This window comes from Anarhichas minor, unplaced genomic scaffold (genome assembly GCF_050575085.1).
Source record: "Anarhichas minor isolate MPS153535 unplaced genomic scaffold, ASM5057508v1 ptg000028l, whole genome shotgun sequence".
NCBI lineage: Eukaryota > Metazoa > Chordata > Actinopteri > Perciformes > Anarhichadidae > Anarhichas > Anarhichas minor.
In genome coordinates this window covers 15,562,282-15,590,116 of record NW_027466474.1, presented here as the reverse complement: position 1 = coordinate 15,590,116, position 27,835 = coordinate 15,562,282, and the positions used below count along the sequence as shown (strand labels likewise).

Sequence of the window (27,835 nt, the reverse complement as noted above, 5' to 3'; positions counted from 1 at the left end):
CTGCCTGGGCTCAGATCTTGGTCCTCTGGTCCTTTTGCATCATCTGGTAAGAAGGCCTGAGAAGAGGATATTTAAGTTAAAGGTAGAAAGTATTTCATTCAGTAACCAAGACGCGAAGGTAAAAGGAAACCGAGAAATGTTTTGCCAGCCCTTTACACCTGTTCATGTCTGCATTCCCCACCGATATTGTATTTGACATTTAAGCAGAGGCCCATCGTGAGCTTAGACACGTACTGTGAGCTGGTAATTAGTGTGTTGATGAGCCGCTGATTCGTTTGGTGGACTCTCTCAATGTTTTCTCAGAGCTGCACTTCTAGATTTAGTCTCTTTAAACTGTGAACTCTTTGTCTCGAGCTGATCGCTTTTTTGACAGAAGTATTCCCTCTGTGTGGCCCTGAGTTTATTATAGCAAACGGCAGAGTGTTCTACCAGCTTGGCAAAAACAAAAAAAAGGCCACTGGTTTCATTGGTCGGACCATTTCTCTTAATAGACGAGGGACCTCGGTGCGACTGAACATGCGGAGAGAGAGACGACTGCTTTTGAAGCAGAACCATCCGTCTCTTCCTTGAAACGAGCATCTGCACAGGAAGGAAGGAAGGAAGGAAGGAAGGAAGGAAGGAAGGAAGGAAGGAAGGAAGGAAGGAAGGAAGGAAGGAAGGAAGGAAGGAAGGAAGGAAGGAAGGAAGGAAGGAAGGAAGGAAGGAAGGAAGGAAGGAAGGAAGGAAGGAAGGAAGGAAGGAAGGAAGGAAGGAATTTCAGCTTTGGTTTTCCGATCAGAGCAATAAGCGTGGCTCTCTGGTTTATTAGTTGGTCACTAAGTAGGATAACTTTACTGTCATACATCAGGGCGCACATGATGAAACCTCATTGTCCCTCCGTAGGTATATTGAAAATGAAATATAAGAAACGCTTGAGGACCCGTGATAGTTCCTGAGGTTTGTGTGGGTGTTGCACCTTTTTAGTTTATTGCTATTCGTCTCTTGCGCCCGTGAAGAAGCCACAGAGCAGCTATGGAGCAGTAGAAGTGGCACTCGCACAGTAATATATATATATATATATATATATATATACACCTACCTACCTCATGGAGGTTGAATCCCATTGTTTCCTGCCAGCATCTGCATCCTCAAGTCTCCCGCAGTGCGTGAAGACTCCCCCCCCCCCCCCTACGATGCACTGTGCCCTCTCCCCTGACTCCCCCAGAACAGGCTGTGTTTCCCGTGTCAGTCAAATGGGGGCCAGTGTGTTGTTTTAGTTCAGATTCCATGATGAAATCGGTAGAAACTGTACTTCATAAGTGTCATCAATCTATCCTGATTCAGCTTTCACTTCCCATTTGTGGCTGCAAGAGCACAGTGTGGTGGTGTGGGACGTAGTTTGGTGTTTAGATCAAAGCAGTGGCCGATGAGATTAAAGGGGAATTGTTTCATTTGTTCTGCTTTTAGAGATCCTTCATGAATATAGAACAGCATGTTTTTACTGCAGCACAAATCTGAGTCAGCTGGATTAAATATGGTGTCTTTGTTTAACAGCATTAAAAGACAATTACTGTTCAAAGGACTGTTAAACACCCCCCCCCCCCCCCCCCTCTCTCTCTAGGCTCTCACCACTGGCAGCATCCCGGGCTTCATTGACGTGGTGATGAACCTGAACTCTCCGGCGCTGCTGGAGGACAACCTGCTCTGGCAGGCCAAAACAGCGGGGAAGAAGATGGTGTTCTACGGAGACGACACCTGGGTGCGCCTCTTCCCCAAACACTTCATGGAGTACGACGGCACCACCTCCTTCTTTGTGTCCGACTACACCGAGGTACGTACATACGTACGGGGTCCAGCTGCTGTGTCAGAGACACGAGTGACGAGGATTATAAAGCGCCTGGTGGCAGAAATGGTTTCTGTGTCATTGAGAAACATGGAAAAGGGGAGAGGAAGGGAAACCTTAACTATGAAGAAAGTATTTCAAACCGTAACATAACTCCAAATACAGACCGTAAAGAGCGTACTTGACGTATTAATGATGCATTAAGCAGTGGTTTGTGTCTATATTGTGTGTACGTCGCTGCTTCATCTAAGAGGCTAAGTGATCTGCATTAAAGAGATGAAGGCAGCTGAGCGACCGGGGAGGCGAGATCACACGCAAATCTATTTTGCTCCGTATGCCACAGCTACAAATGTTGCGTAATGTTTGCCTGACGATGATCAGATAATCATCAGACTCCATCTCCGCTCTGGGTTAAGCTGCTCTCGGCTCAGTTTGTGTTTGCTCAAGGGGCAGCGGCTCTGAAGAGCACCAACCTTAATCGGTTATCAGCTGAAATCCATGCAAATCGGTAATAAATGTGTATCTTTGTTCATGCACCGTGTCCCCCCCGATGTAGGTTGACAACAATGTGACCCGTCACTTGGATAGCACCCTCAAGAGGGACGACTGGGACATTCTGATCCTGCACTACCTGGGCCTGGACCACATCGGGCACATCAGCGGACCCCACAGCTCCCTCATCCAGCCCAAGCTGCTGGAGATGGACGACATCCTGAAGAAGATTCACAGTGCTCTCATTTCAAAGGTAGGTTCTTATATAATCTCTGCTTCTACGTCATGTTGCATCTGCATCTTCTGTTGTTTTAGGCTTTCAGAATTTAGTTTTTCATTGTTCAAATTTGTTGCAGAGTTTGTTTGGTGTCATGGAAGGCCTCTCCTTTAGGACGTTGTGATGTGGGAGTTTACACTATTTTCTGACGTTTAACAATCAAATTATGAAGAAAATGATGTGCAGATCAATCTATAATGAACTTGTTTACATTATTTATACCATTACACACCTGGGCGTTTTTTTTTTGTGTAGGGTTAATTCTCACGTCAATATATTTTTTTCAAACTGTATGTCATGAGTACGTCATGTTAGTACAATATTACGCAGCGAAAAAAGCGGCGTAATTTATTTGGGAACAAGGTTAATTTTCGTAGCTTTCACAGAGTGAATAAAAAAATCAACCAATCACGTTGTGTGGAACGGACACATTCAAAACATACACCGTAGTGTACGACAACAGGGAGGCTACGTAGTCCGAACCAAGACGGCAGACTTCATTACTCCTTTGAACCTCGACAAAGGATCCATCCTTTTTGTTCTTACCTTTCACAATAAAAGCCCTAGACATATACATTGCGTGACGGTTTTCCAGAGCGAAATCAAATTCACTCAATTGGCTGAAAGGAAACTCAATGAAATAGCTGCCAGTAGCTCAGGCTGTACAACAATCTGCCAGACGCTGCTGTAGGCCTTCAGACGCAGCACTATGCATCAACTTAATAAGTCAAACGACTGTGTAACGTTCAGCTTGTTGTGGAGTTCTGCCCCCAAGTGGACAAAGAAATGACAAATAGAAATTTAAAATCACTATTGTCAAAATCACTGATGTATTTAATTGACCAAAATGAGATATACAAAATGCACCCAGCAGATGTTTTCAAAACGGGGAATTACCAAAACTATTTCCAGAGTAATGCAAATGGAATAGAATACATGAGGTTTATATTACATTCACTGCTATTGTTTCCTTTGGAGGAAGGCAGTTTGAGTCTGCGGGGGAATGGCGGACTCTGCCAGTAAAGAATGAAAACTCTGACATAGATAATTACAGAATGTAAATACGTTCAACTTGATGCTCGTTTCATTTCATAAAAATTTTGAGTGTTCCAGCTTTGACCTGTTTTTTTTTTTTTTTTTTTTTTTTATACTCGCTGTGTATGTGGAGGTACTGGCTTAGCTTCCACTTTTTAAATTCAGGTTAATTCGACTGGTTGCTGCGTGATTTAATTGTTGCTTGTCAACATCTGTTTCTCTCTATTAAAATCCATTGAACTCAACATTACCCTTACACTTTTTATTAGTAATGCTATCATTTTTAATGGTTTTGGGGGTTATTATAGTAGCAGTCAATGTCATTATATAGTAAAAAATAAATAAATGATCAATAGTTAATATATATAAATGTGATGCTATCAGGGGATACATTTTAGCATGATAGGTGTTTGGATGATCATTTAATTACGCAGATAATTTGTACCGTTTCCAGCTGTTATTATATCTATATCTCTGCAGAGATTTAATAAACTGTTAAGCTTTTCTGCTATCTATCATTTTGCCATTCATCAGCGTGCAGGTCTCGTGGCTTTGTTTTTTATCTCCAGCGCGGTCTGACAGCTGGGCGTGCACGTCGTCTCTGTGTGTGTGTGTGTGTGTGTGTGTTGTTAATGGGGCATTGTTTCGTTGTCATTCAGCTGTGTAGCTCGTACTTAGATTGTCAAGTCATCTCAACGCGAGCCTGCAATCTCCCTCTCCTCTCTCATGCTCCTGCCTCCCTGAAACGGCAAAGAGAGAACAGAGGCCAGATGCAGAGCCCCATGCAAACGTTCCCTCTTCCTGAAGTGTGCAGCCAAGAGCCTACGTCTGGATGCGACGTCTCACCGCGTCCTCCCAAACGTTGTTCATTCTGCCTTCAAATCCCGTCTCTGAAAGGCTCATGGACACATCTGTGTGTTTTTGGGGGGTCAGCGGCCGCCTCGCATTGAGCTCTTTGAGAGAAAGGTGTTTGAAAGTGCGGCTTCAGTCGCTTTAGTTAAAAGCTGTGCGGCTTCAGTCGCTTTAGTTAAAAGCTGTGCGGCTGTTCTCTTGTGCAGCAGCACTGTGACCTAAATATAGACACAGCCCGGTGGGGTCCCGCAGGACACCTTTTAGAAGCTTCTGCAAAAAAAAAAAAAAAGTTGGTTTCCTCTCATCAGCACATGCTGTTAACGTGGTCGGCGTGAAAAGCGATGGCGGTTCCCGCTGCAGCGGAAGTGAAGGAGGAATGCAGGGTGGTATTGAAATGGCGGCCCTCAAAGTTTCCTGCTGTAATGTGATGTGGAGCAGACTCTTTCAGCGAGTTCACATCAGGGGCACAGACATGCTCTACCTGCAGAGTGGACGCACACAAAGCTCTCCATTAAAACGTGATTGCAAAGCAGGACCTCCTGGTCATAAAGACCCCCATCAGACCTTTCTGTTAATGGAGATCGCACGGCCTCAATCTTCTCCTCTGGATATTTTTTTCTGATATATATTTTTTGAGGCTGATCTGCTGCTTTCTGCTGTTTGAAGTGCAGAACTTGTTGAAGCCGACCTGCGGAGCGGCGTGTAATCTGAGCCACGTACTTCATGAGAGATAAATCAAATGTGTGAATTTCTTTTTTACTCTTTCTGTCTTATAATATTCTGTCCTGACAGAATACCTGTTATTGAGCTATAAGTCCACAGAGCCTTCTCTACAGCAAACGCACAATTTATCATTTCCCCATAACTTTAGCTAAATATTTTCAACTATTTAGTCATTATTTTAGCCAACTGATTCAGTTACTTCATACTTTTCGTGCTTGGTTACTTTACTTTAACTATGTGTTTTTTTTAACCGTTCTATTACTTTGAATTGTCTTTAGCTAACTTACTCTTAATTTCACTTCTCTGCTCGCTTGCTTATTCTCATTTGCAACGCGTGTGTTACAGCCGACAGTGTATCAGTTTACTGGTTGTTCTAATCAGCATCACACCAATGTGTAACACTATTTGACTGTATTATGTGGCCGTCATTTTTTTTACTCCAATCTCAAACTGTATTTCTTTAGTTGAACTTTCCCCGTACCCCGTGGCAGCAGCACCAGTACCCCGTGGGGTAAAGTACCCGCGGTTGGTAATCACTGATTTACCAGATGGAGTTTCATGATTTCAGAGTAAAAAAACGAAAAGCCATTTAACTTGTTCTTTCCTGGCTTGCTCGCAGAGAACATGAGCTATTATCTGACTCAGAATGGTACCTTGTGTATTGGTTTAAAAACCAGGTTCCTTATGAAGTGTGAAAAAAGAGCTCGTGGTGCTTTGATCCTGGAGAAGTGAACTCTGACTTATCCTAAACAGAGAGGACACTCGCTGCTGTTTAGCACCAGTCTTTAGGTGTTCCCTTATTTCTTCTTTCTTGCCATCCTTTTGTGTCCGAAGCCATTTCTAACAAGCACCCGAGGGGTGAAGTCTTTTGCTTCTTCGTTGCTGAGCGAGTAACAAACACGACGGGTCAGCTGAGAGCACAATGGCACAGTTTCGCCTCCAACCTGCAGTGTTGGCTCAGTGTGTTCATCACGTTCTAACAGTGTCAAAAAAAAGAAAAGAAGGATCGATTCACCCCCACAGCCGCGGCTAAATAAACACTTGTGCTGACTTTGGCCTTTTCTGTTTGGATGAAGTCTTCCTCAATGAAACAAACCTTTGATCTAACTTGGCTTCCAAACACAAAAAAAGCAGAATTGATCTCGGTCTTTTCAGCAATCGTTGCGTTTTCTGTCTTTCAGGCTGTCTATTAATGCAGGGTTGAAAGGAGGCAATTTCCAATCTTTAATAATAAATGAAGTCTCTGGTCTTTCTTCTTCTTTCTCGTCTCTGTGTGTGGTACAGCACGAGAGCAGATGAGTCTTTCTGAGCGTGTTTGTAATGTGTGGTAAGATTTGGCTTTTGTTTTGTTAACATCTGCTGTCGTGCTGTTGTAAAGCGGCCCCCACTGCCGTGACTCATGAGGCGTCCTCGTCGAAGTCAGCGGAAGGTTCTCGTGAGTCTAGTTGAAAGGGAATCGCTGAGGGAGGAACTGCGCTTGATCAAAGTCGGTCATCCCGTGCTTGTTTGCTGCCGACAGGAAGTGTTTGTCATGGCTAAAGTAATAATTTAATGTCTTCAACATAATAACATCAAAACGATCTGGTGAAGCAATCTACTACCCCAGCAGCTGTCTTTTAATGCTATTGCTCTGTTTTCCAAACTGCATGTATCTTTTTTTTATTTTTCATTTTGATTTCAAGTTTGAGTTATTCACATCTCGACTCTGAGCTTTGAGGCCGTGCTCTCCCACATCACATGCAGTGGGAGTCCATTAACCTCGTGTGTTTGCTTCTCTCAGGAGGCGGAGGGATCCTTGCCCTACCTGCTGGTGCTGTGTGGGGACCACGGCATGTCTGAGACCGGCAGCCACGGCGGCTCCTCCGAGCCAGAGGTCAATACGCCTCTGGTGCTCATAAGTCCGGCCTTCAAAAGAAAAGGTGAGCCGTCTAAATGTTGCTTTGAGAAGCCGAAGGCTGGGGGATGTGTCATTAAATCGAATGGACTCTGTTTGGCGGGGGCCGGTGATTTCCCCCCCCCCCCATTGCAGCCACACCCTGTCAACATGCAGACCCACGAGCAAGTGTGTAGACTTGACATGAGTTTGGACCGTCGAGTTAAGGCGGCGGCGGCGGCGTCTCTGCCGGAGGAAAATGTGTTTCGATCCAAATTCTGAATTAAAGTGAACGTGTGCACAGGATTTGTAGGGGAATTGTTTTCTTTCATGCTCACCCAAACCTTCCCATTCATGTCAGCGCGAGTTCAAACAGAAGACTCCCGAGCAGAACTTTTGTTGCTGAGTGATGACTGTGGCTGAGTGTGGAAGTGTGATCGCGATAATTGCTTCTCTCTCAGCCAAGTTTATTTTTGATCCTCTCTCTCACATGGATCTTTTTTTTTGTTTGTTTATTTATAGACCATTCATGTTAATTAATCACTTACAGTTCACTTGAGTTGTTGCTCCAGAATTGGAGGTTTTGCTCGCACTCCGTGCCTCCTGCTGAGCCGACAGCTTGAATCACTCTACCAGTCGAACGTTGTGCTTTCGATTCCTCAAACTCCACCAATCACAGAAGGGGTGGGATGTAAATGCCAAAATCGATGTTCTCTTCTGTGAAATGCATGTAGACCGAATGCCTTTAGTCATTGATGAGGTGGGTTTATGTGTTTCATCGGCATAGAAATGAAGAGAGGCTGACGCAGTTTCTTTGGGATAAAAGTTAAGTGTATATCGTCGCACCTCTTTGGAGTTGAAAAACAAAACAGAAATCTCTAATGTGGAGAAACTGGAACTGTTCTTACATTTACAGGAAAAGGTGAGTTCATGTAGGATCACATAAGAAGCTGGTTGAGTAAATACGTTTTCTTATAGACCTTTAAGTCCACTTGTGTTGTTGTCGTAGTGACCTTCACTCGTTGAGCTTCCTATAGAGGAGACATTCTGAAGCAGAATAAATTAGCACAACAATTTAGACGATGGGTCGAGCATTATGTGAGTATAGTCGTGGACAGACAGACTCAGAGATGTGCACAATAATGCACGCACACACGACCAAATACATAATCTCCTGGCGCAGATAATAATTACAGCAATGTAATATACACAATTTATATGTATTTATCAATAATTCTAGACATGGTAAAAATCAGAGACATAGTCATAAAACAAACTCTCTCACTCACACACACACTAAAAAAAAGTCTTGAATCTAGCCTTAAAGCTACATGGAACAGACTTTATATAAATACCTCCTTAGACGTACATATGTTGACATGGAAATACTTCCTGTTTAATGCATCAGTTGGTTCAATCAGTGGCCTCATCAGGATCACCGGTTATTTTTAACGCGGTGAGAACGGCGAATCGTTAGCAGAAAGCTCAGCTGTCTGTTGTTTTTCAGGAGAACAAGCTGCTGAGGATCCGAGTTACTGGCTCAGTACCTGAGCTTCACTGTTTAATCTGAAAGCAGCAGATCGGCAGAGCATTTAGTCGACGGAGCTGGGAGGATCCCGAGAGGCGAGGCCACTTTAATCAGACAGTGTGGGTAAATAAGAAGCCACACAGTCATTGTTTACCTCAGCGGCCGTGCATCCGTGCCTGTTCTTGCTTTCGTCAAGAAGCCGTGATGCACCGCACTGCTGTCAAAACCAAGAGGAGCCAATAACACAGAATGCATAAGGTCCCAGTCTCATGACGTCCCAGTCTCAAAACAGCAACAATGGTGCAACCACATCAGTAACAGATGCAAGAATGTTTTGATATGTTGATGGACACAATTTCAGCCAACTGACGTGAGAGAAATATTAATGAACTGAGGTATAGTACCTCTCGTCTCATAAATGCAGCATCAATTTAAACCCCATCATAACAAACGAACTGTGTTCTCTTGTTTGTTTATTTTTTTTTTTATTTACACATATATACATACACATAATCTCCTGGCGCAGATAACTACAGCAATGTAATATACACAATTTATATGTATTTATCAATCATTTTAGACATAGCAAAAATCAGAGACATAGTCATAAAACTCACTCACACACTACACCTCTCTCTCTCTCACACACACACACACACACACACACACACACACATAAGATCGCTCATTCATAAAACATGTGAGTTTGCAAAAACACTATTATTAGCAGACGCACGCAGCAAAGGAAAAAATAAATGTGGAAAAAAGAAAATACATTGCTATAATCATAATAAACTGACTTGTATGACAAAGGAAATGATTGATTGGACTCAGATTAACTCTGCTATAATCTGTTTATCTAGTGATGGTGCCAGCTCTTGCTACAAAGTGATCTCAAAGAGGAGCGAATGTGTGGCTGTGTGACAACGATTCAGGAATGACTATGCTGATATTTTAGAGACAATGTTGGCGAGCTACATACTTGCGTGCATACGGCTTCTTCGTCAGCTGCAGGTTCCTCATCTCTGAATCAGCATTCCGTGTGTGTGTAACCTTTTGCTGAGTTGGGACACATCTGTTCTAACAGAACGCGAGTCGCTGTTCTGTTCTGTGGAAGCCGAGCAGCACGGCAGAGTGGGTCTCCTTCTAAAGGCGTTTGGTTGGATGTAACAGTTACAGCATGTGGTCAGAGATCTGGCGAGCACGTCTCTTCTTCTTGGCCAACAAATCCCAAAATATGAATGCATGATTTTGCAAATGGTTAAAATGGGATTAGTGTTTGATAAAACATCTCCATAGGGGGGGGGGGGGGGGGGGTTTGAAAATAATTCGCCGGTTTATTTCATTGTGTCCAATTACCAAATTAGCTCACAGCTCTGGGGTTCGTCCCATTCTTTGGTCCCACGCACGTGAGCTGCATTGTTCACTGTTGGATATATTTACACCGGTATCGTTCATCATTGCAACCTGAAACCTTCACTCAGACGCAGACAGTTTGGGGAATGACTCCCTCTCTCTCTTTGTATTCTTGAAAGCTCTCTACAGGAAGCCAAGTGTCGACAGGAAAATGTCTGTTCACTTCCGACAGGTGACGAGCTTTGAAAAAAACGATAATGATTTTGTTCTTCCAGTCATTGTTTTGTTTTCGTTTGGGTTGCTTTGCATGTTGCCCCCTCGGCCCGGTTCTACCCACAGGCATTGATACGAGAGTAATCATGGGGATTGATGGTTGTGCTTTCCTGTTCGGGTTCAAGTCTTCTGTGTTAGAATTCAAATTGAATGTTGCGATGTGTCTAATCGGCAAAGATGTCACTAATGGGTTTTGCTTTAATAGATGACGTGAGAGTCAGCTGTGGAGAAAGGCTTCAGTCGTTCCACCACACACACACACACACACACACTCATACAGTAAAATATGATCTTCATAATCGCTTCCAAATAACTCTATGGCGTGGGATTTTGTTTGTGCAAGATTTATGACTTCAGGAGGAGGACCTCCTTTTTTTTCAAATTCATCTCTATGAGTGTTGTGAGATTCTTTCAGACAATTATTGCACACTCTTATTGTGTGAACGGAGGAATCTCCCACAGCAGACAGTATGGAAATTGAGCCATTTCCTCCCGTCCATCATGTAAAAAGGAAATCCTTTTTGCTTCACTGTTTTGGTTAGTTATTGAAGGCTTTTTCTATTTTCCATGACCGGTTCTTAAGGGGACAATCCACTGGCAGGCAGAGGGTTTCACCATGAATCGACCCTTTGGAATGAATAGAGGAAGAACTTCCTTGTTACATTCAGGTTGAACAGATTCCTTGAATTGTATACAGGCCGGTCTATCAGGGAAGGTTAGAAAACACAGCAAGACAAAGGCACCACCAAAATATCAAAAGGTTAAGAAACTCGCATGTCATTATTTCACATCATGTTTTGTAGGCGCAGTAGATCCTCACTGTTTTCCTTGTGTGTATGTGTGTGTGTGTGTGTGTGTGTCAGTGGGAATGGAGAAGCCCGGAGTGGTGGAGCAGGTTGACCTGACTCCAACGCTGGCCCTGGGACTCGGCCTGCCCATATCTCAGAACAGCGTGGGCCGCATCATCCCGGGTGTCTTGGAGGAGACCTCACTCCGAGACCAGCTGCGCTACCTGCATCTCAATGGCCACCAGCTCAGCTGCCTGCTCAAAGACAGCACGCCCGACTATGAGAAAGGTGGGTTTACGAATTCGCAGAGTCCCACCTCCGGACTCGTTAAAGCTCGGGAAAGTCTCATCATTATGCTGTGTAGTTCAGAAGCTGCTGATAGCATTCAGCGGCTACATTTTTCCCCCAATTATACAACGATGTGACTTTTGCCGTTAGCAAGAAAACTCTTTCCAAAATGCAGTTATATTTTTCCTTACTCTATTGACATTGGTAGAACCACCAAACACACATCAGGTCAGTTCCCATCACTCTTCTCCCAAACTATTACGTAAATGGGGGCATCTTTTTGGAACGCCAAAAAAAAATGTCCAGCACATGCAGTATCACGATCGGAATGTTTTATTTTCCCCTCACAACATGACACCTAATAATCTGCTTAATGCGTGACAGAGGGTGTGGTGGAAAAAACTATTTAATAGTACCGAGTGAGTCCTGTAATACTGAAATAAGGAACATTGAGAAAAGAAGTTTGTCTTTGTATTATTTATTCCCTGCGCAGGCAGAGAAGGCTTCATCGTCATACAGAGGATGGGCCCAGAGTCCAGTGTCTCTCTTGCTTATCAAGCCCCTCATCACAGGGTCGGGGAACATCATGTATTTACATTTTAACAATTGATCAACAGTTTCAAACTGCCCATTGACACCTCCAGTCATCCTCTTCCTCGTCTGAGCTCATAGTGAACCCACCGACTCCTATTGCCCTCAGGAGTTGGTGGGGAGCAAAAACAGAGCAAAAAGGAGACAGGATATTACAGTGTGTTGCTCAGCGTGTGCTGGATGTGCACACGGTACTTTATAGGAAGCTGTTTGCTAACACGTTAGCTATAACAACTCTGCGAGACGACGGCGCTACGTGGCCCAAAAAAAGGGTTGGTGCTGCTTTAAAGAAATAAAATGTAGGCGAGCACATGTTCTGACAGCTCTCTTTTACGGCTAGTAAAATCCGAACACGCCACAGAAGTTGTTGAGATAACATATGTGAGCTCGGATGAAGCGGATCACTGTCTTATTTGGACGGTTGTTTTATTTGCATTCCACTCCCCAGTTTTGTGCCTGTCGTCTTTTCACTGAAGACGCACAGATGGCGCAGACTTAAGTTGACTCAGAAACGGTTCGCTGTAAGTAGAAGTCCGTCTCCTCATTATGCGCTCCATGTTGTCGGCTACGTCAAAGTATGCATTTACAGGAAGTAGGTTACTAAAGGGTGACCATAGACACTGAAGGTAATACACAGGAGCAGGGCTTTGAAGAAGAAAGACTGAACCCGGCTCCACCAGAAACCAAGCATCCGAGTGACAAACAGACAGACCTGTTCCTGGCATGTCAGGGTGTAAGTGTTAAACCCTCCGTCTACTGGCTTCTATAAGTCTGTATATAAATGACCTTACAGCTGCGGGGAATCCACACGGGAGACTCACAAACATGCTGTGGTCTGTTCTGGAACATTAATGGCGCTCGCTCTTTGTGCAAATGCATGCACATATCCTCGCGGAGTTCTGCTCCCTACTCTCATCTCGGGGTCACACTGTTTGTCAGAGTTATCCATCTCGCAGCCACTCCCCCCACGTCTCCCTCTCTCCGTCCCTCTCTCTGTTGCTGTCCCTCGTTTTCACAAACATTTCATACAGCAAGGATCAAACGATAGCGGTCACCATCGCTGGCGTTTGATCGGTCGGAAGTAATTTATCTCATCATTTTAAATGAGACGGAGGGGAAAGGAGGCAGAGAGAAAGACTCTTTGATAACTGGCTTGTTTGGCAAACAATCGGACACGTGGCATTTCATTTGAAAATTCATAATCTTCTAAAAAGCAGTTTACTGAATCAGTCAAATAGCTAACGTGAAATGCTTTTGACGTGCCGACCAAATAGATCACATGTGATGCCGAGGTTGCTGACTGGCCTTCAGCCTCCCTGCCTAATGAGAATTTTCTGAAATCAGAAAGAGGCACAAAAACAGCTCGGACAACTCTTTTATGAACATAGAATAAGGAATTACACCGCTAATGTTAGTAGCAAGTGTTAGAGGACTGATTTAAAATCAACACCCTGGATCTGTAAGATTAGCGTGTATTGGTGTCTAAATAACTAGCAAGATAAGCTTCAAATGAAGTCAATATTCCTGTAAATGAATGAGATGAATATGGAAGACATAGTTATTCTAGTTATTTTTTCAGCCATCCTAGCGGCTTGGCTCTGTCTGTCAAGACTGAAACATCCCAAGAACGACATGTGTCGTGAAATTTGGTCCAAAAATTCCTATCACACTGGTGATCCAGATTTTTAATCTAGCGCCGTCATCTGTCCAACATGTATACGACTGCACTGCTTTGGTTTATTAATAAACATCTGCAAAAATAATGCACAACTTTGTGTTTAGTGCTAATGAGGAAATGTTAGCATGCTCACACACACAACTAAATTGGTGACCATGGTAAACATTTGACTTGTGTTGGTACGTCTCTTGCTGGCATGTTAGCATGCTGACATTAGCATTTAGCTCGAAGCCCCACTGCCTCAGTACAGCTCCATAGAGCTGCTAGCATGGCTTTAGAATCTTAGTCTCATTAGGATGTAGCTACATTTTAACTATTTCAGTGTCGCATATTTTAACAACAACCTGCTCTCTCTAAAGTATTTTTTAAGCACATCTTTGTGATGTCTTTGGGCCTACAGATATTTGTATACATGTTGTCTTATCCTGCGTTGAATTGTGAGACAAATGTACGCCATGCTGTCCTTAAGAAAGTGTGTTGAACTGCCACAAAACTGCAAGTGAGGTAAGCAGCAAATATTGCTTCTTCAAAACTTAATTTAAAACTAACTACTTCTTTCCACATTAGAAACCTTACCGTGCTGGCAGCACATTTCCACTCTATTTTGGTCCCTGGTTTCCATAGTGATGGGATGAAATGGAAATTATTTCAGCAGACCTACATTTGGATGTGTTGATTTTAATTTTATTTTTTGAATCAGTCCACTTGGGTAATCATGAAGCTGTTATGCAGTAAAATGTAATAGTTGGGATAATATTTTAAGTACCCCGGCTGTCGGACACCTGCTGGGGTCAAATCTTACTGGGTGTGAAAGAAGCGTGGCATTTAGTTTCATCAGGGAGACAAAAAGTACCAAAGAAAAACATTTAGAAAAGATTTACAATGCCCAGAAACTCTCAGCTCGAGTGTGACGCAATTGGATATATTACGATTTTGTCATTGTTGTGCAATCTTTCGCAATCACTTTTCTTTGTCTTAAAGGAACAATAACTTGCAAAACATGAAAGTGACATTTTCAAAGTTCAACTCCGTACGAGTTTAGAAACCTCTTGTTCTGCCTCCACTTCTCTCCGCCAAGTTCTCCGTCTGTCTGCCTTCTTTCTTTTTTAAATTCTGTTTATTTGATGCTTTTAATCCGCTCCAGTTACCACACTGACATCAAGATTGCAAAAGCTATATCCAAAGTAGAAGTAATTAAAGTGAGCTCCCACATGGTAACTCTTTGGATTTTCTCTTGACTCCTAGATTCCTCTTCCACCTGTTATATATGTTACCCACCCTATCGGATATTCTTGTGTATCTCCTTTATGGTATTATTTAGCCCTATTTATTTTAGAATTTTGTTTGATTTCATATTTTCTTTTACTCAGGCCATTATTGTATTGTTTTATTTTTTAGTAACCTTAGATGTTATTTTAACTGTTCCAATATTGCCCCATTTGTTTGATTTCTTTTTTTTTTTTGCATTTTGCGTTTTTGATTGATTTTGGTCCTCAGACGATATCAGATTTAATAACATTTCCCAAGTATTTCTCTGTTACCAGAAGCCCAATTAGAAACCTCACATATAAGCTACAAGCACACTTTGACTGTCCTTCTACAACCCGTTTGTAAATCCATCACTGTCCACTTTGTTTCAATCTTCATATTGTGTTTTTCTTGTGCTCCTAACCTCAGGCATCTTGGAGGGCCATTAACCAATCCGTGTACTTTTAGACAGATGAAACATGGCCAGGGCCATCGATACCCGTGTGATTCATGCCTGTGGCTTAAGGTTCTAATATTTCTACCAGCCCCTCTGTCTGGCAAAGCCACAGTCACTATTTATCACCCCTATGCCTATGCCGCTGAGATAGGTGTTATACTGCGGAATATCGTTTTTAGGTGTGTGTGTGTGTGTGTGTGTGTTTCGCTGATGTATACCACACATCAAACCTCCGCATTGCTTTGTCCTTGAACATGTTCCTAAAGCACTGAAGTGAAATGAAAGCAGGCGTCACTTCGTCTGCTGTGAGCAAACGTGTGAGTGAGTCATTGCTGGTCATCGTTGGAGTCCTGACAAATTATAAATTGTCTTTTTAGGACTAAATGTGTTTTTTTTTTTTACCACAGGCATTTTATTATCTTTTCAATTTTAGGAACGTTATCGACACAGGAAATAGAACAAGGAAAGGCTGAAATGTAATAGATTTCCCATTAAAAGAACATCCAACATGCATCAGAATGATTGATGAAGTCATGAGTAGGATTACTGAACTCTCATTCATGAAGAAAGAAATGTTTGTATTGTGTTTATGATGAGAAACGGCAGGATAGGCAGCCGTCTGAAGAAGCCTTTTCTGAAGTGAGACAAAGCGCTCCAGACTGCCTTCACGTTTCTTCACCGTTTTCATGATTTAGTTTGTTTTTTAATAAACTGATGGTAAAATATATGTGGTTCCATCTCCATCCACTCGTAGCTGAGCATCCAACAGCGGTTGTAACGTTGCTAATGTGTTAACTTACAATATGTTGTTGATTGTTGATGTGCTCCCCTAATAATACTGAAACTATTGCATTCAGTTGGGAGGCAGTCTGCAAACAGAGGGTGACGTTACATAATAGAAAAGCACAGATTGTTTTTTTTTTGGGAGATAAGTTGAATTGTCCTGATGCATCAGATGGTATTTGGTGATAAATAAACAGTGCAAAATGAATATGACGCCGCATCAGGAAACCCACACAGGATATTAATGAGATGCTGCAAATGTCCTGATTGTGACAAACCTATATTAATGCAATAGCTGCTGAAGTTCCAACAAGAAGTTTTTTGCTGCATATTAAAGTAATGCCAAGTATTTGAGTACCTGACAGGGAACATCAATGTCAAAGTAATCCCTGATTAATGCTCACACCAAAGCCACACTTTGTAAACATGCCAGCTGTTGATACCCCCCCCCCCCCCCCCACACTTCTTCATCCCGTTCCAGAGGCAGGCTTTGAGCAGTTCCGCGTGGCAGAGAAGGCTCATGGGAGCTGGATGAAGCTCTTCCTGGAGGGCAACACCTCCGAGGTGCTCACCAACATGGGCAACAAGGTCCTGAAGCAGTACCTGGAGGCCCTGGCCGCCATGAGCTCGGCCCTAAGCAAGCAGCTGGGCAAGTACGACATGTACTCCATGGTCGCAGGCACGGTGTTTGTGTTCCAGGTGAGTGCAGAGGGGTTCCATTCATCCTGAGGACTGTAGAGGCCGGTAGATGGGCGTAGCCGGTAGGTCAGTGTTTCGTTAGTGTATGAAAGTCACAGGTGTGAAGACACAAAATGAATCTCTTGTAAAGAAACATGTCCACATTAGAAAACTTTCTTTTTCAGTGCAGGAAAGTTTCTAACGGTGGGATTGCCATAAATAGACTGAGAAGGAAAAAAAGCTTTAATAAGATGGAACGGCCGTAACTATCAATACTACAAAACTCTAAACAGAACATGTGCTCTGTATGCATTATATGTTTCAGATGGCACTGCTCTTAACTGCTCAAACACTGTTCACGTGTACTGTGTGTTTCTGCGGTCGTATCAGTTGAACAACAAAGTTCTCCTTCTCCTCCGGGTTTCTCAGCTCCTGCTGGTCTTGCTGCTGGCGATGCCTGAAGCCCTCAGTGGCGAGGCGACCGTGGACCTCCCCGTCCTCTCGGCCCTGCTCTCCCTGCCTTTCTACCTCCTGTGCCTGCTGCTCGCCTCGGTGCACGTCTTGGTGTGCACCTCTGCCGAGAGCTCCTGTTACTTCTGCAGCCTCTCCTGGGGTCTCGTGTTCGCCGCCGTCGCCTTCTCCTCGGCGATGTTTTGTATTCTGGTCTCCATGGCGATGCGGCGACTCCCCCTGGGACCGAAGATTCACGGGAAGGTGAGGCCGTGCACCTAAATATACCACCCGCGCAGAATGGAGCAGATGTTTGCCCTCATAGGTGTATGTGCACGTGTGCTTTATCTCCACGTAAAACCTCAACGTTTGAACCGGTCCAGCTGCTCTGTGATTGTTTTATAACAAAGAAGATTAAAGGGACGTGTGAGTCATCTAAAGTTAGTTTTTCACCCAGAGATGGCTGCAACTTGCTGCTGTTTAAACCTAATGTGTAATACATGGCCACATGCTAAAGGGGCAGCATTACACCTCTACTGCTGGGTCCATACAATCTTGATTTACAGTCATCGGCTATAAACATTTTGAGAAGCAGTCTAAATAACTATCTTATAATATTCATGAGTGGCCTCCGCCTTCAGTTTCTATTGGTCATCTTTGTGTTTACGGTGCCATTAACCGCTGGCTGTACAGTCTGTGTACGGTTCATTGTATTAAATCTAAAATGGCAGAAACTTTGCTCCACGCTCTCCTCCAGGCGAAGTCGTCTCCCGGTGGCACGGAGGACAAAATGAAAATGTTCTCATTTCTGCCGCTTTTGATTTAATCAAATAAACGAACTATGAAAAAGTACACGAACCGCGTACCTTCAATGTGATTAACGAGGCCTCGGGGCAGTCCTTCGTCCTCTCGTGTTGGACTGAGGACAGACTGGACTCTGCCGTGACTCACTATCGCATCTCCAGGTACAAGTGGTATTACATGACAGGACGGGCCGGGGCTAGCTGGTTAGCATGCTAATTTCAGTAGATATCTCTGCAACACAATACAAAGACGTCTCTGGCCTGACGTCAACACTGTAACCTCTTCACATTCTGTTGTAAGTGTCGGTTCATTTCTGTGATTGTTTCAAACAAAAACTTTGGTCAGATCTTACGCGTTGCACCTTTTCCTCTTATGATTTCATTTCTCACGTCTTGCGGGTGGAGAGTTATTGCCTTTTTAGAATACCAAAATGTATTTGAGAGAAAACCTACTAAATCCACTGAGGCTCAGGGGGCTGGCACGCTCTTGTCTGTTGTACCCCCACTTTGTGATATAGCTAAGTTTGCAAAGCCTTTATTAATGCAGACTTAAACCACTTGAAGGTATTGTGAAACAAAGGGCTGAGAAAAAGTTTTAGTAGATCTTCTTTGATCTGTTCAAATTGAAAAATCCCTGCACCAAAAATTACATCCGTACAGAAGTGCTTCAGCGAGTCCCTATTTGTGGATTTGAGACTTCGGGTGCCATTTATAAAAATAAACAAGTGTTTGACCGTATGCTCAGGAAGATGTTAAGGTAATAAGTAGTAAAAACCTTTGATATATTGAAAAATATTTTGGTTTTTGTTGACGCGTAAAAAAAGTATGAGAATGTTTCAGTCATTCAATGCAGTGACTGTGAGAGTTATAGAGAAGGAACTCTGACTCAGCATTTCTATAACCCCTGAGTTGAACTGTTAATGCCAACAGCACAACAAAGGGACCATGAATTTATCACAGTCGCTGCCACAGTGTGCTCTGCTGCAGGTTCACTCCATGTCCCAGAAGTCACAGGCTCACTTTGTTTTCCAAATCCACCTCACAGTTCTGAAACACGCTGCCGCATTGATGAACATAATCCGTCCGTATCAAAAATGTTCCAGTCTAGCAGAGTTGAATCTGTTGGGATCATTGCGTGTCTCCAGCTTGTTGATGCCCTCCACGCCGCATTATAGAAAGTTTATTTATTTTATTTATTTTTTTTTTTTGTCAAAGCGGCGTTACTCCAGTGAAGCGTGATGGGAAGGAATGAAAAGTCGTAAAAAACTTGACTATTTTCTGCATTATTAAGTAAGACGAAACTGCAATAGACATGAAGCGTTATGTCAGTCGGTGCAGCAGCAGACCATGGATATTTTAAGAGAACTGGATGCCATGTCTCAAGAGAGAGTCCACTTCATTCCAGTGAAAGATGTTCACAAACCAAAATAGTTTTCCGGCTTCCTCAGGCACCTGTGGACACTTGGAGTATGCTCACTGTACGGTCAGGTACGCCTATAGCTAAAACTAATGCAGTCCAATACGACAGTCCTGCGGGTGTTCCTACTATTTTGTCCACCCCTTGGCATTTATATGTTGAACAACAGAAACACCTCTCTACAGTCCAACAGCACCTCAAACTTCAAAAAAATAATGAATATATACAGACATATTGATTGATATATTTTCACGAGCTTCATCCTTTAACACATTCTGATGAGTGCCAGTTTTCCGCATGTGTCAGCTGCCAAAGAGACAGTTTACACAGAAGTTGTCAAACTAATTAGAAGATTAACCGAGAGAAAAGAGGCCACGTCATCTCTAACGACACACTGGTGCCGGCAGTGGTTCTGATGCTTTTTGGTAGTCCAAATTAGTTCCATACATTGTTTATGTGATTTTCTCTTCCCTGCTGTAACGGCTATGTTGAAATGTACTTGTACAATTAAAAGTAATTGGCAGCGGCGGTTGGACCGCTCCTCCTAACGGGGCAATCAATCAGATATAGTGGGACTAGTTATTCAGAAGGTGAAAGCTTTCAGTCTTTAGTGTTTGTTTGAATTGGCCTAAAAGATGAGTTCTCTTTACTGCCGCACCTCTTTGCTCATTATAATTTATCTGTAAAGGTTACATCTCATTTCCCTTCTGTGAACTTTGCGAAAGTGCTGAGAGGGCAAAAAGAAAAGTCGGGAGGAATCCACTCGGGCCGTTTGGGTCGGGTGAGGAAATAAACTCCCAAATCTTTCCGCTGGAGCACGAGGAGGAGGAGGAGATGTACGGTGGATTGTTCTGTGACTGTGGGATATTGTCTTTGAGTTAAAAGAAGAAGTGCATATAGCTCAGCTGGCAGGTAATGAGTGGACTACTAAAGAGAAGAGTGCGTCCTCATCCAGCTGCAGACTTTTTCTAGAGAGGTGAGACAGTCGGACAGAAACTAACTCAACCGATGAATACGTCAAACATGTCCTGTTGTTACGTTTTTAGAAAGATTTCGACTACACCTTTAAGTCTCTGTGAATGAGACAATGCCCACAACATTAAAAGGGAACTAATTTTACTGTTTGGCTGCAACCTACAATTGATATCTTTAATTGTGATCATATGTTTTGATTAATTGACTAACAGCAAAGTGTCAGAGAAAGCTAAAAAAAAAAGGTTAAAAGTCCTCACATTTAAGCTGGAAACAGAATGTTTGTGACTGGATAGTAATGCATTGCACACAGCATGGTGGTGTTTCAGCAGGGCTGTCTGTTTGTTTATGATTTATGTGAAGAAAGTAATGCAATTAACAAATAATTTATATCTTTAATGCATCTGAAAATGAAACGCCTACAGTGCTGGATGCTGACTGGCAGACCGTTCCAGCAGTGATACCGGCTATACGAGCTCATAACAGTCTATATTTATGGATAATAAACTATTATTAGTCCTGAATACTGCTGCGGATATGCTGTTAACTACAACAGCTTGCTGACAATGACTTGCAGTTGCTGTTAGAATCCATTTTAAGATATTATTGATGACTTTGAGAGCAGTATATGGATCAGTTCCATGTATTGCTAATATATCTTGTTCTAATAACGGTGATTAAACATTTACAATCACGGCCCATCTTTATGGCCAAGATCTTTATCTCTGTAATAACCCGTGTGAGGAAATATAATTAGTAGACTCTTTGTCCTCTAAGTCATGACTGACAAACTCATTTTGATATTGAGATTAGACCAAAAAAAAAGCAGTTTTAGTGTCGCACTATATTAGTATTGGTGATGAATTCTGCTGGAAGTCCTCTGAAACGTTCTCAGATGGTATTAAATCAGCTTGAGACGTTTTTACATCTCTTTGGACACTTTTCAGCAACCTTTTAAATTGACTTAAATACTTTAGAAACAGCGCTGGAGTTACCATTCAGGAAGGATGATATTGTGCAACAAATTTCCAAAATGGAGACGTAAAGGGTTAGAAATGACCTGAAGTCAGATAAGGTCTCGTTATGTTACAGTAGACAATCACTTGAATCGGTGTGAAATCAAAGCGCAAAGCGGCGGCTGCTTTGACTTGACAGATGACGGCGTTATGGGCGGCATCCAAACCTTTTATTAGAGGCCTCCTGATTAGTTTCTCTGCAACTGGAAGATTAAGCTCACTCACTAACCCACCGCCCATCAAAAATGTGATTAGAATTCCAGTTGAATGAATTTAAATAGCCGAAAGGTGAGTGTACCGCATTTTTAAAAAAAAAGGCAATATTAACCCTTAACAAATACCCCTTTTTATTTTTTGGCCTAAAATCGTAGAAATATGATATTGACTGGCATGCATGCATAGATGGTACCAGGGGCCCTACAATCATTTTAAGGCAAAATATTACTTTATTTTTCACAAAAAGGGCACCATCCTGTCGTTTCACTGTGCTTTGACGTGATTCAGGGAAAGCTAGTGAAAGGGCAGAGGAGTAATATCCTTTATTCATACATTAGGCTTCAGTTCCGGTTGTGATTGATGGATGTTCTACTGTGGATGTTGGCTCAGAGGCTGCTCGGAAAATATGTCTCCCTGTTGTGCTCTTTAAATCAACAGAAGAGCATATCCTGGCTCTCCTCCATTGTTTCAATTGTATAACTGTCTTCTTTTTAAATAATTAAACGCACATTTCCATATTTATTCACTTTCTAGCGAAGAGCAAGACGAGGAGGTCGATACCGCTCATATCTGTTCATTAAGTGTACGGCTACAGCCAGACGAAGGTTAGCTTAGCTTAGCACAAAGACTAGGAACAAGTGGGAAACAGCTAATCCACCTACCAGGACTTATACCGGTCACCTTTAGTTTGTTTAATCCATAAGAAAACCAAAGTATATCCGAGGGGTTATGTGCTGCACTATTTCTTGGTTGGGACCAGTTACTTCCTGGAGCAGCTGGTTGAAACAGTCACAAAAGCTAAGCATGAAGCACAAAACTTAAGTGTTCTTGAAGGTTCGTACGGAGAAAGTACGTCATTAATATAATTAGACCCTGGTCCAGTCAGTGATTGTACACCTGCAGCAAAGCTTTGGGATCAATTCTCTGATTTGTTGTAATATGTTCACTTGGTTAGAACTCGGGTGGCTGCAGTTTGGATACGTTGCAGCTGCCGAAGAGCTTTTTAGAGTAGACTAGAGATCAGTCTTGTTTTAAATAGTGTAACCAGCTTGAAATGGATGCATGGATTAACCTTTTGAGGTGTAACCGATTTAATACGACTGATAATTTAAGATCTGTGCTATCTGGTATAGTGCTATGGCATGCAAGCTGAAAACTAGTGAAATTGCATCAATAGAAAATAATAAGGTAATAATAGCTCTGTATAAATGATGTTGCTTCCTAATTCTTTCAGTAATACTTCTATCACGCTCGTCTTCCATCTCCTTTAAAACTGTGCCAACAAGATTTAATCAGTGTAGGAAAACATGAGCAAATGTTGCTTTTGAGATTTCATAATTTACCGACCAGTGGAGGAGAGAGAGACTACAGCAGGGAGCAGTGGAGCTGGAAAAAACATATTACAGCTCCCTTTGGGCTGTGACGTGTTTTATCAAAAAAACAAAAACAAAGAAGTTGTTGGCACACAGGACATTCATCATATTCTCAGTAATGCAACGGTAGCTCTGGTTTTGAAAAATGAATGGGCAGACCCTGCTTAACCAAAGACTCAACCCTGAAACATAAGCAGGATAAAGAACTATATTTCGTGAAAATTAAGTAAAATAAAGGTTATTCAATCTGGGAGACATTCATAAGAATATGAACTTGGAAACAAAAATTGTGATGGAAAGAGTTTCAGAAAGAACAACCGAGATACTTGTAATGTATGAAAATGTATGCAACCTAGATGCTGTAAGTCCTGACTTTGCCACAGTTGAGTGATGTTGTTTTCCTTTTTATTTTTGTGGAACACAACTACCAGAACTAAATATTTAATGTCACAGCATGTAGTGTAAAGCAAACGGGCATATGTGTGTGAAAGCTCCGGTCCCACAGTGAACTGGTGCTGTAGCCTGCAGACAGAGGGAGCTCAGCCTCAGGTGAGCCCAGGCTAAGATGCACGGCTGTGTTTGATGGTTGTGAGCTGGGCTGAGACGTCGCTGCTGAACTAAGAAGGCTGGCTGAACTTGATTTGAACTTGCTTTACATGGCGATGAGCCGTCCCCACTGGACCAAATGATTTGCATTTGAGTATGCGATTGGACAAACGGCAATTATAGAAATGTGATGACCGACCGCAATTCATGAATGACGGCTCACGGTCTCTGTCTGCTGCAAAAAAGTCCTCTATCACTGTTTCTCAAGCTCTTATTCTGGAAGCTCTCTTTTTTTTAAATGGAAAAATATCAGTTCCTGCAGTTTCCCCATCACCTAATGCTATCTCAGCTGAAGACACATACGTTAAATAAATCAAAAAAATGAAATACTTTATAAGTGAGACCAAATTAATGTATTTAAGTGGAGTTAACATTTCATTCTTTTTATTTCCTCTCTTCAGTAAAGCTAACAGAATGTACGCTAGGCTTTCATATCAGATTCATTATGTAAGCAGGCTACAATGATTAGAACAACACTAACATTCTGGCTCCCTCATTAAGCTTAAAGATGTACTGCAGTAATAAACTTTAAATGAACGACTATGGAATAACTCCTGCAGTTGTTTGGAAACCCCCATAAAGTCTCCTCTAACCCACCTGTGGGCCCCGACCTGGGGCCCCTGTACCGTACGTATGTGATGACTGACTGAAGCTCATGTATTAGCAGAAAGGGAAACAGAAGTCTGGATATTGTTTCTTTGATGTGAAAAGTATGCAGTATATGCATCAATGGACACATATTCTCACTTTTTAGTTTGAAGTGATAATAGAGCCGCAGGTGTAAGTGGTTGCAAATTGAACTGTTTTATTATGAAGCACATGGGTCATTTAACGAGTGTCACTAGATGAGGTTTTTCAATATTGAAGTATATTGGTATGAATCACCCAAGCGGTAGTTGGGTCCCAATGATTATCCCAATGAGTGGAACAATTATATCTGCCAGTGGATCCGCAGTACAGATGTGGGCGAAGGCACAAAAGGTTGAGTGAGCAGTCACGGTAAATGGTAAATGGACTTGTACTTGAATCGCGCCTTTCTAGTCCTCCGACCACTCCACGCGCTTTAAACACTAGATGTCATTCACCCTTTTACATTCATAACCCATTCATACACTGATGGCAGGCTACCGGTGTCAGGCCTGTGTGCTTGTGGTAGCTGGTATGGTATCAAGTTAAAATGGTCTTAAGTTGAATAGATTTCTTGAGGCAGCGAACTTACTCCTAATATTGAGAATTCGGTATCTGTTACCTTTGTACTTTTGGCTACAAACATGATAGTAATCGCTTGTGGAGATCCCAGATCTGGATCTCCAGCAAGATCTACTGTTTCAAGGTCCAAGAGAAAAAGAATGACCTCTTTGTCAGACGTAACGTATAAATGTTGTTTGCACTCCGCTGTAACCACAGGAAACGCATCTTAATGCTCTTTTTGTTTTCTTTCACAGTCTCCATCGAGGAGCGGCGGCAGTGAGTGGTCCCTGTCGGAGCTGGACGTGTTGCTTCTGGCCGGCACGGTCGGACACACCCTCAGCTTGGCGGCGAGCAGCTTCGTAGAAGAGGAGCACCAAACCTGGTACTTCCTGCTCAGCACCCTCTGCCTCGCCGTCTTCCAAGACGTGTGCCGCAAGTACTTCAGAGAGCAGAGGGGCCCTGGAGATGAGGAGGAGCCCATCCTCCCTTCCAAAGACTGCCATCCCTCTGCTCACCCCAGGGCAGAGGTTTGCTCCGAGAGGTGGCTAGCGTTAGCCACGCCGCCCTTCACTCTGCTCTGCTGCCGACTGCTGCGCTCCCTCAACCAGACCGGGGTGCAGTGGGCTCATCGTCCCGACATGGGACACTGGCTTAACAGGTTGGGTTTACCATTAGTCTAAAATGAACAACAAACAACAGCAAAAAATATAACTTCCTACATTTAATAATGGCGATTTTCATTTTCAAATGCTGCTTTTTTTATTTCACTCCAGCATTTTTGCAGGTGACTCATCATCTCACTTGTTATGACACTTGTCATTTTTGCAAAGCAGAGTGTTAACTTGCAGCAGCTACCTGGCTGATGCATAATTACTCTTGGCAGCATTATGATTCTAAGAGGTTCCTCTGGGAGAAGACGCACCACTCTATGAATAGCAAAGAGACGGAGTGGTCCGTCTTTCTCTTTGGCTTCTCTGAAGTCTTCGGCCGTTCCCTATTTATCAACACAAAAGTGGTTATACGTAGAGATTCATTGTAAATAAAAAGACAGTGATACCAAATTGTCCAAAGACAACAGCCTCAGTAGTCTAGAACGCAATGCAGCGACAATCTCCATTTGTCTCTCCACCGACCCGTGAGAGCAACAGATCAATGTAAGCAGCTCAATCCTGTTATCTGGGGAATATACAGGCCGGCCATTATGTGAAATCTAGGACATAGACGAGGCTGGTTGAGTGAAATATACAAGGAAATTACAGTTAATAACAAAGTGAGTCCCTGAATGATTTGGTCATCACAGACTTAAGGAGCGCTATACACGTCTTTTCACCTGACACCGAAGCATTTATTAAGGGTGTTTTTCTGGCTGAGAAGCTGACAGGACCCTCCACTTATTTATTTTTCTTTTCTTAAAGATTCAAGACGGGAAAATGGGTTCTGTGATTGCTCAGTCTGAGCCATTAACATTCTGTCAACAGCACGGGGGCAGGGGATTACGGTTTGTTCTTTAACATGCATCACATCGTGGAATAGAGATGTGGGTTCTGACCCTTTCCCTGTCCGGCGCTGCCCTTTCTTGCTACCTGCGCTGCCCGTTGCTTGGATAATGAGATCTAGGTAGTGTTACGCCTCATCTTGTCTCAAAAGTACTCACCGCTGTCTGTTCCAGCAAAACGTTCCAGCAAAAAATGTCCTTTGAGGGCTTATTACTCTAGTCTGTGCTCGGCGGCGGTGTAATTTCAGACTATACGGCCTTAACTCCAGTGAACAATTGAAGAGCCGTGCCTCTTTAAAGTTTAAACTACTGCTGGCGGATATCACTGACCGTGTTTCATCTCATCCAAATGTTCTCTGTTGCTCAGTAAATAGTCTACTTCAAGGTTTGAGCTTTCTTTTTCTGATTGGGCAGATTCATTTTTGCTCATTATATTCTACAGTGAAATAAGGGAAATGTTGAAATGCATACTATGTGTCCTGTAATTGTGTTCTTAAATTGAATTCGCTCATAAAACTGGGAGAACTCCAGCGTTTTCTTAACCCCAGGACCGCTTGTCTCTCTGTTCCAGCTCCGAGCACAGGACGGTGCTCTCCCTGCTGGCTGCTTTCTGCCTGCTTCTCATCTACCTCCTGGTTCAAAGACGCTGTTCGTGGGTCTCTAAGGTCGCCCTCGCCCTCGGACTTCTGGGTGTCTACAGCTACCGGGCAGCTGTCGGCAATGTGTTGTTTCCCTGGCAACACTCTGGTCGAACTACGTCCAAGTAAGTTCTTGTGAACTCTTTGATTTAAGGTCATTCACCATGAAGACTTGGCTAATTGCTGTCCCCTGTTAGCGGGTTGCTTAACAGTGCAGGAGTGCTGAGTTGCTCTGTTTGAGCGTGCAGGCTTAGGACAAACACTCACACACCCGCATAACCTCTGAAACTCCCCCCTCGGACGCCGGCGTCCTCGTCCGCCATTATTGTCTTTCAGAGGCGGGAGCTGGCTCGGTTTTAAAGCTAGTGAAGATACTGGTAATACATGAAACTAGATATCCTAAGCTATCCATTGGTGCCAACCATGTCATGCATGTCAGGAGGGAGGATTAATTAACAACCAAAGTCAGGCAAAAGTTTGGTGAGGGAAGAACTGGCATGGCCATTTTCAAAGAGCTCCCTTGACCTCTCACCGTAAGTTATCAGAATGAAAATGGGTTCTGTGGGAACCCACGAGTCTCCCCTTTACAGACATGCTCACTTTATGCTAATCCCATGCAGTATGGGGCGACATGCATGCAGTACTTTGCATGCAGTCTCAATGCATTTCCACCTAAACAGTCTCGGTGTTGCATAAATTGCATTTGACTGGAAAGTTGAGATTCTTGTGGATCCATTGAGCCCGATTGTAGTCAAAAGTGATTAAATGTTGCACCAAATCTGTGTAGCAAATTTGAACAACCCCAAAAAAGTGCTGCGACAATTGATGAGACATAAAGTGAACATGGGATTGGCTATCGTATGTTTCCATCTTAATGTTCTAAGCCCTTGTACACTTCAAACTTTCAACGTTTCAA

At 43.0% G+C, this 27,835-nt stretch overlaps 1 protein-coding gene across 3 annotated transcripts in view; it reads left to right on the top strand.

Moving 5' to 3' along the window:
* The window catches only part of pigg (phosphatidylinositol glycan anchor biosynthesis class G (EMM blood group)), a 55,023-nt gene that overhangs the window by 5,075 nt on the left and 22,113 nt on the right, over positions 1-27,835 (top strand). For all 3 annotated transcript variants that reach the window (XR_012957324.1, XM_076103007.1, XM_076103006.1), the window contains exons 3-10: positions 1,601-1,810; positions 2,379-2,567; positions 6,982-7,120; positions 11,095-11,307; positions 16,546-16,763; positions 17,172-17,456; positions 25,041-25,444; positions 26,853-27,044. Coding sequence is in view for 2 of the 3 variants with exons in the window: in XM_076103007.1 (XP_075959122.1) it covers positions 1,601-1,810; positions 2,379-2,567; positions 6,982-7,120; positions 11,095-11,307; positions 16,546-16,763; positions 17,172-17,456; positions 25,041-25,444; positions 26,853-27,044 (1,850 nt within the window). In the remaining variant the exon portion in view is untranslated. The remainder of the gene's footprint in view (positions 1-1,600; positions 1,811-2,378; positions 2,568-6,981; positions 7,121-11,094; positions 11,308-16,545; positions 16,764-17,171; positions 17,457-25,040; positions 25,445-26,852; positions 27,045-27,835) is intronic.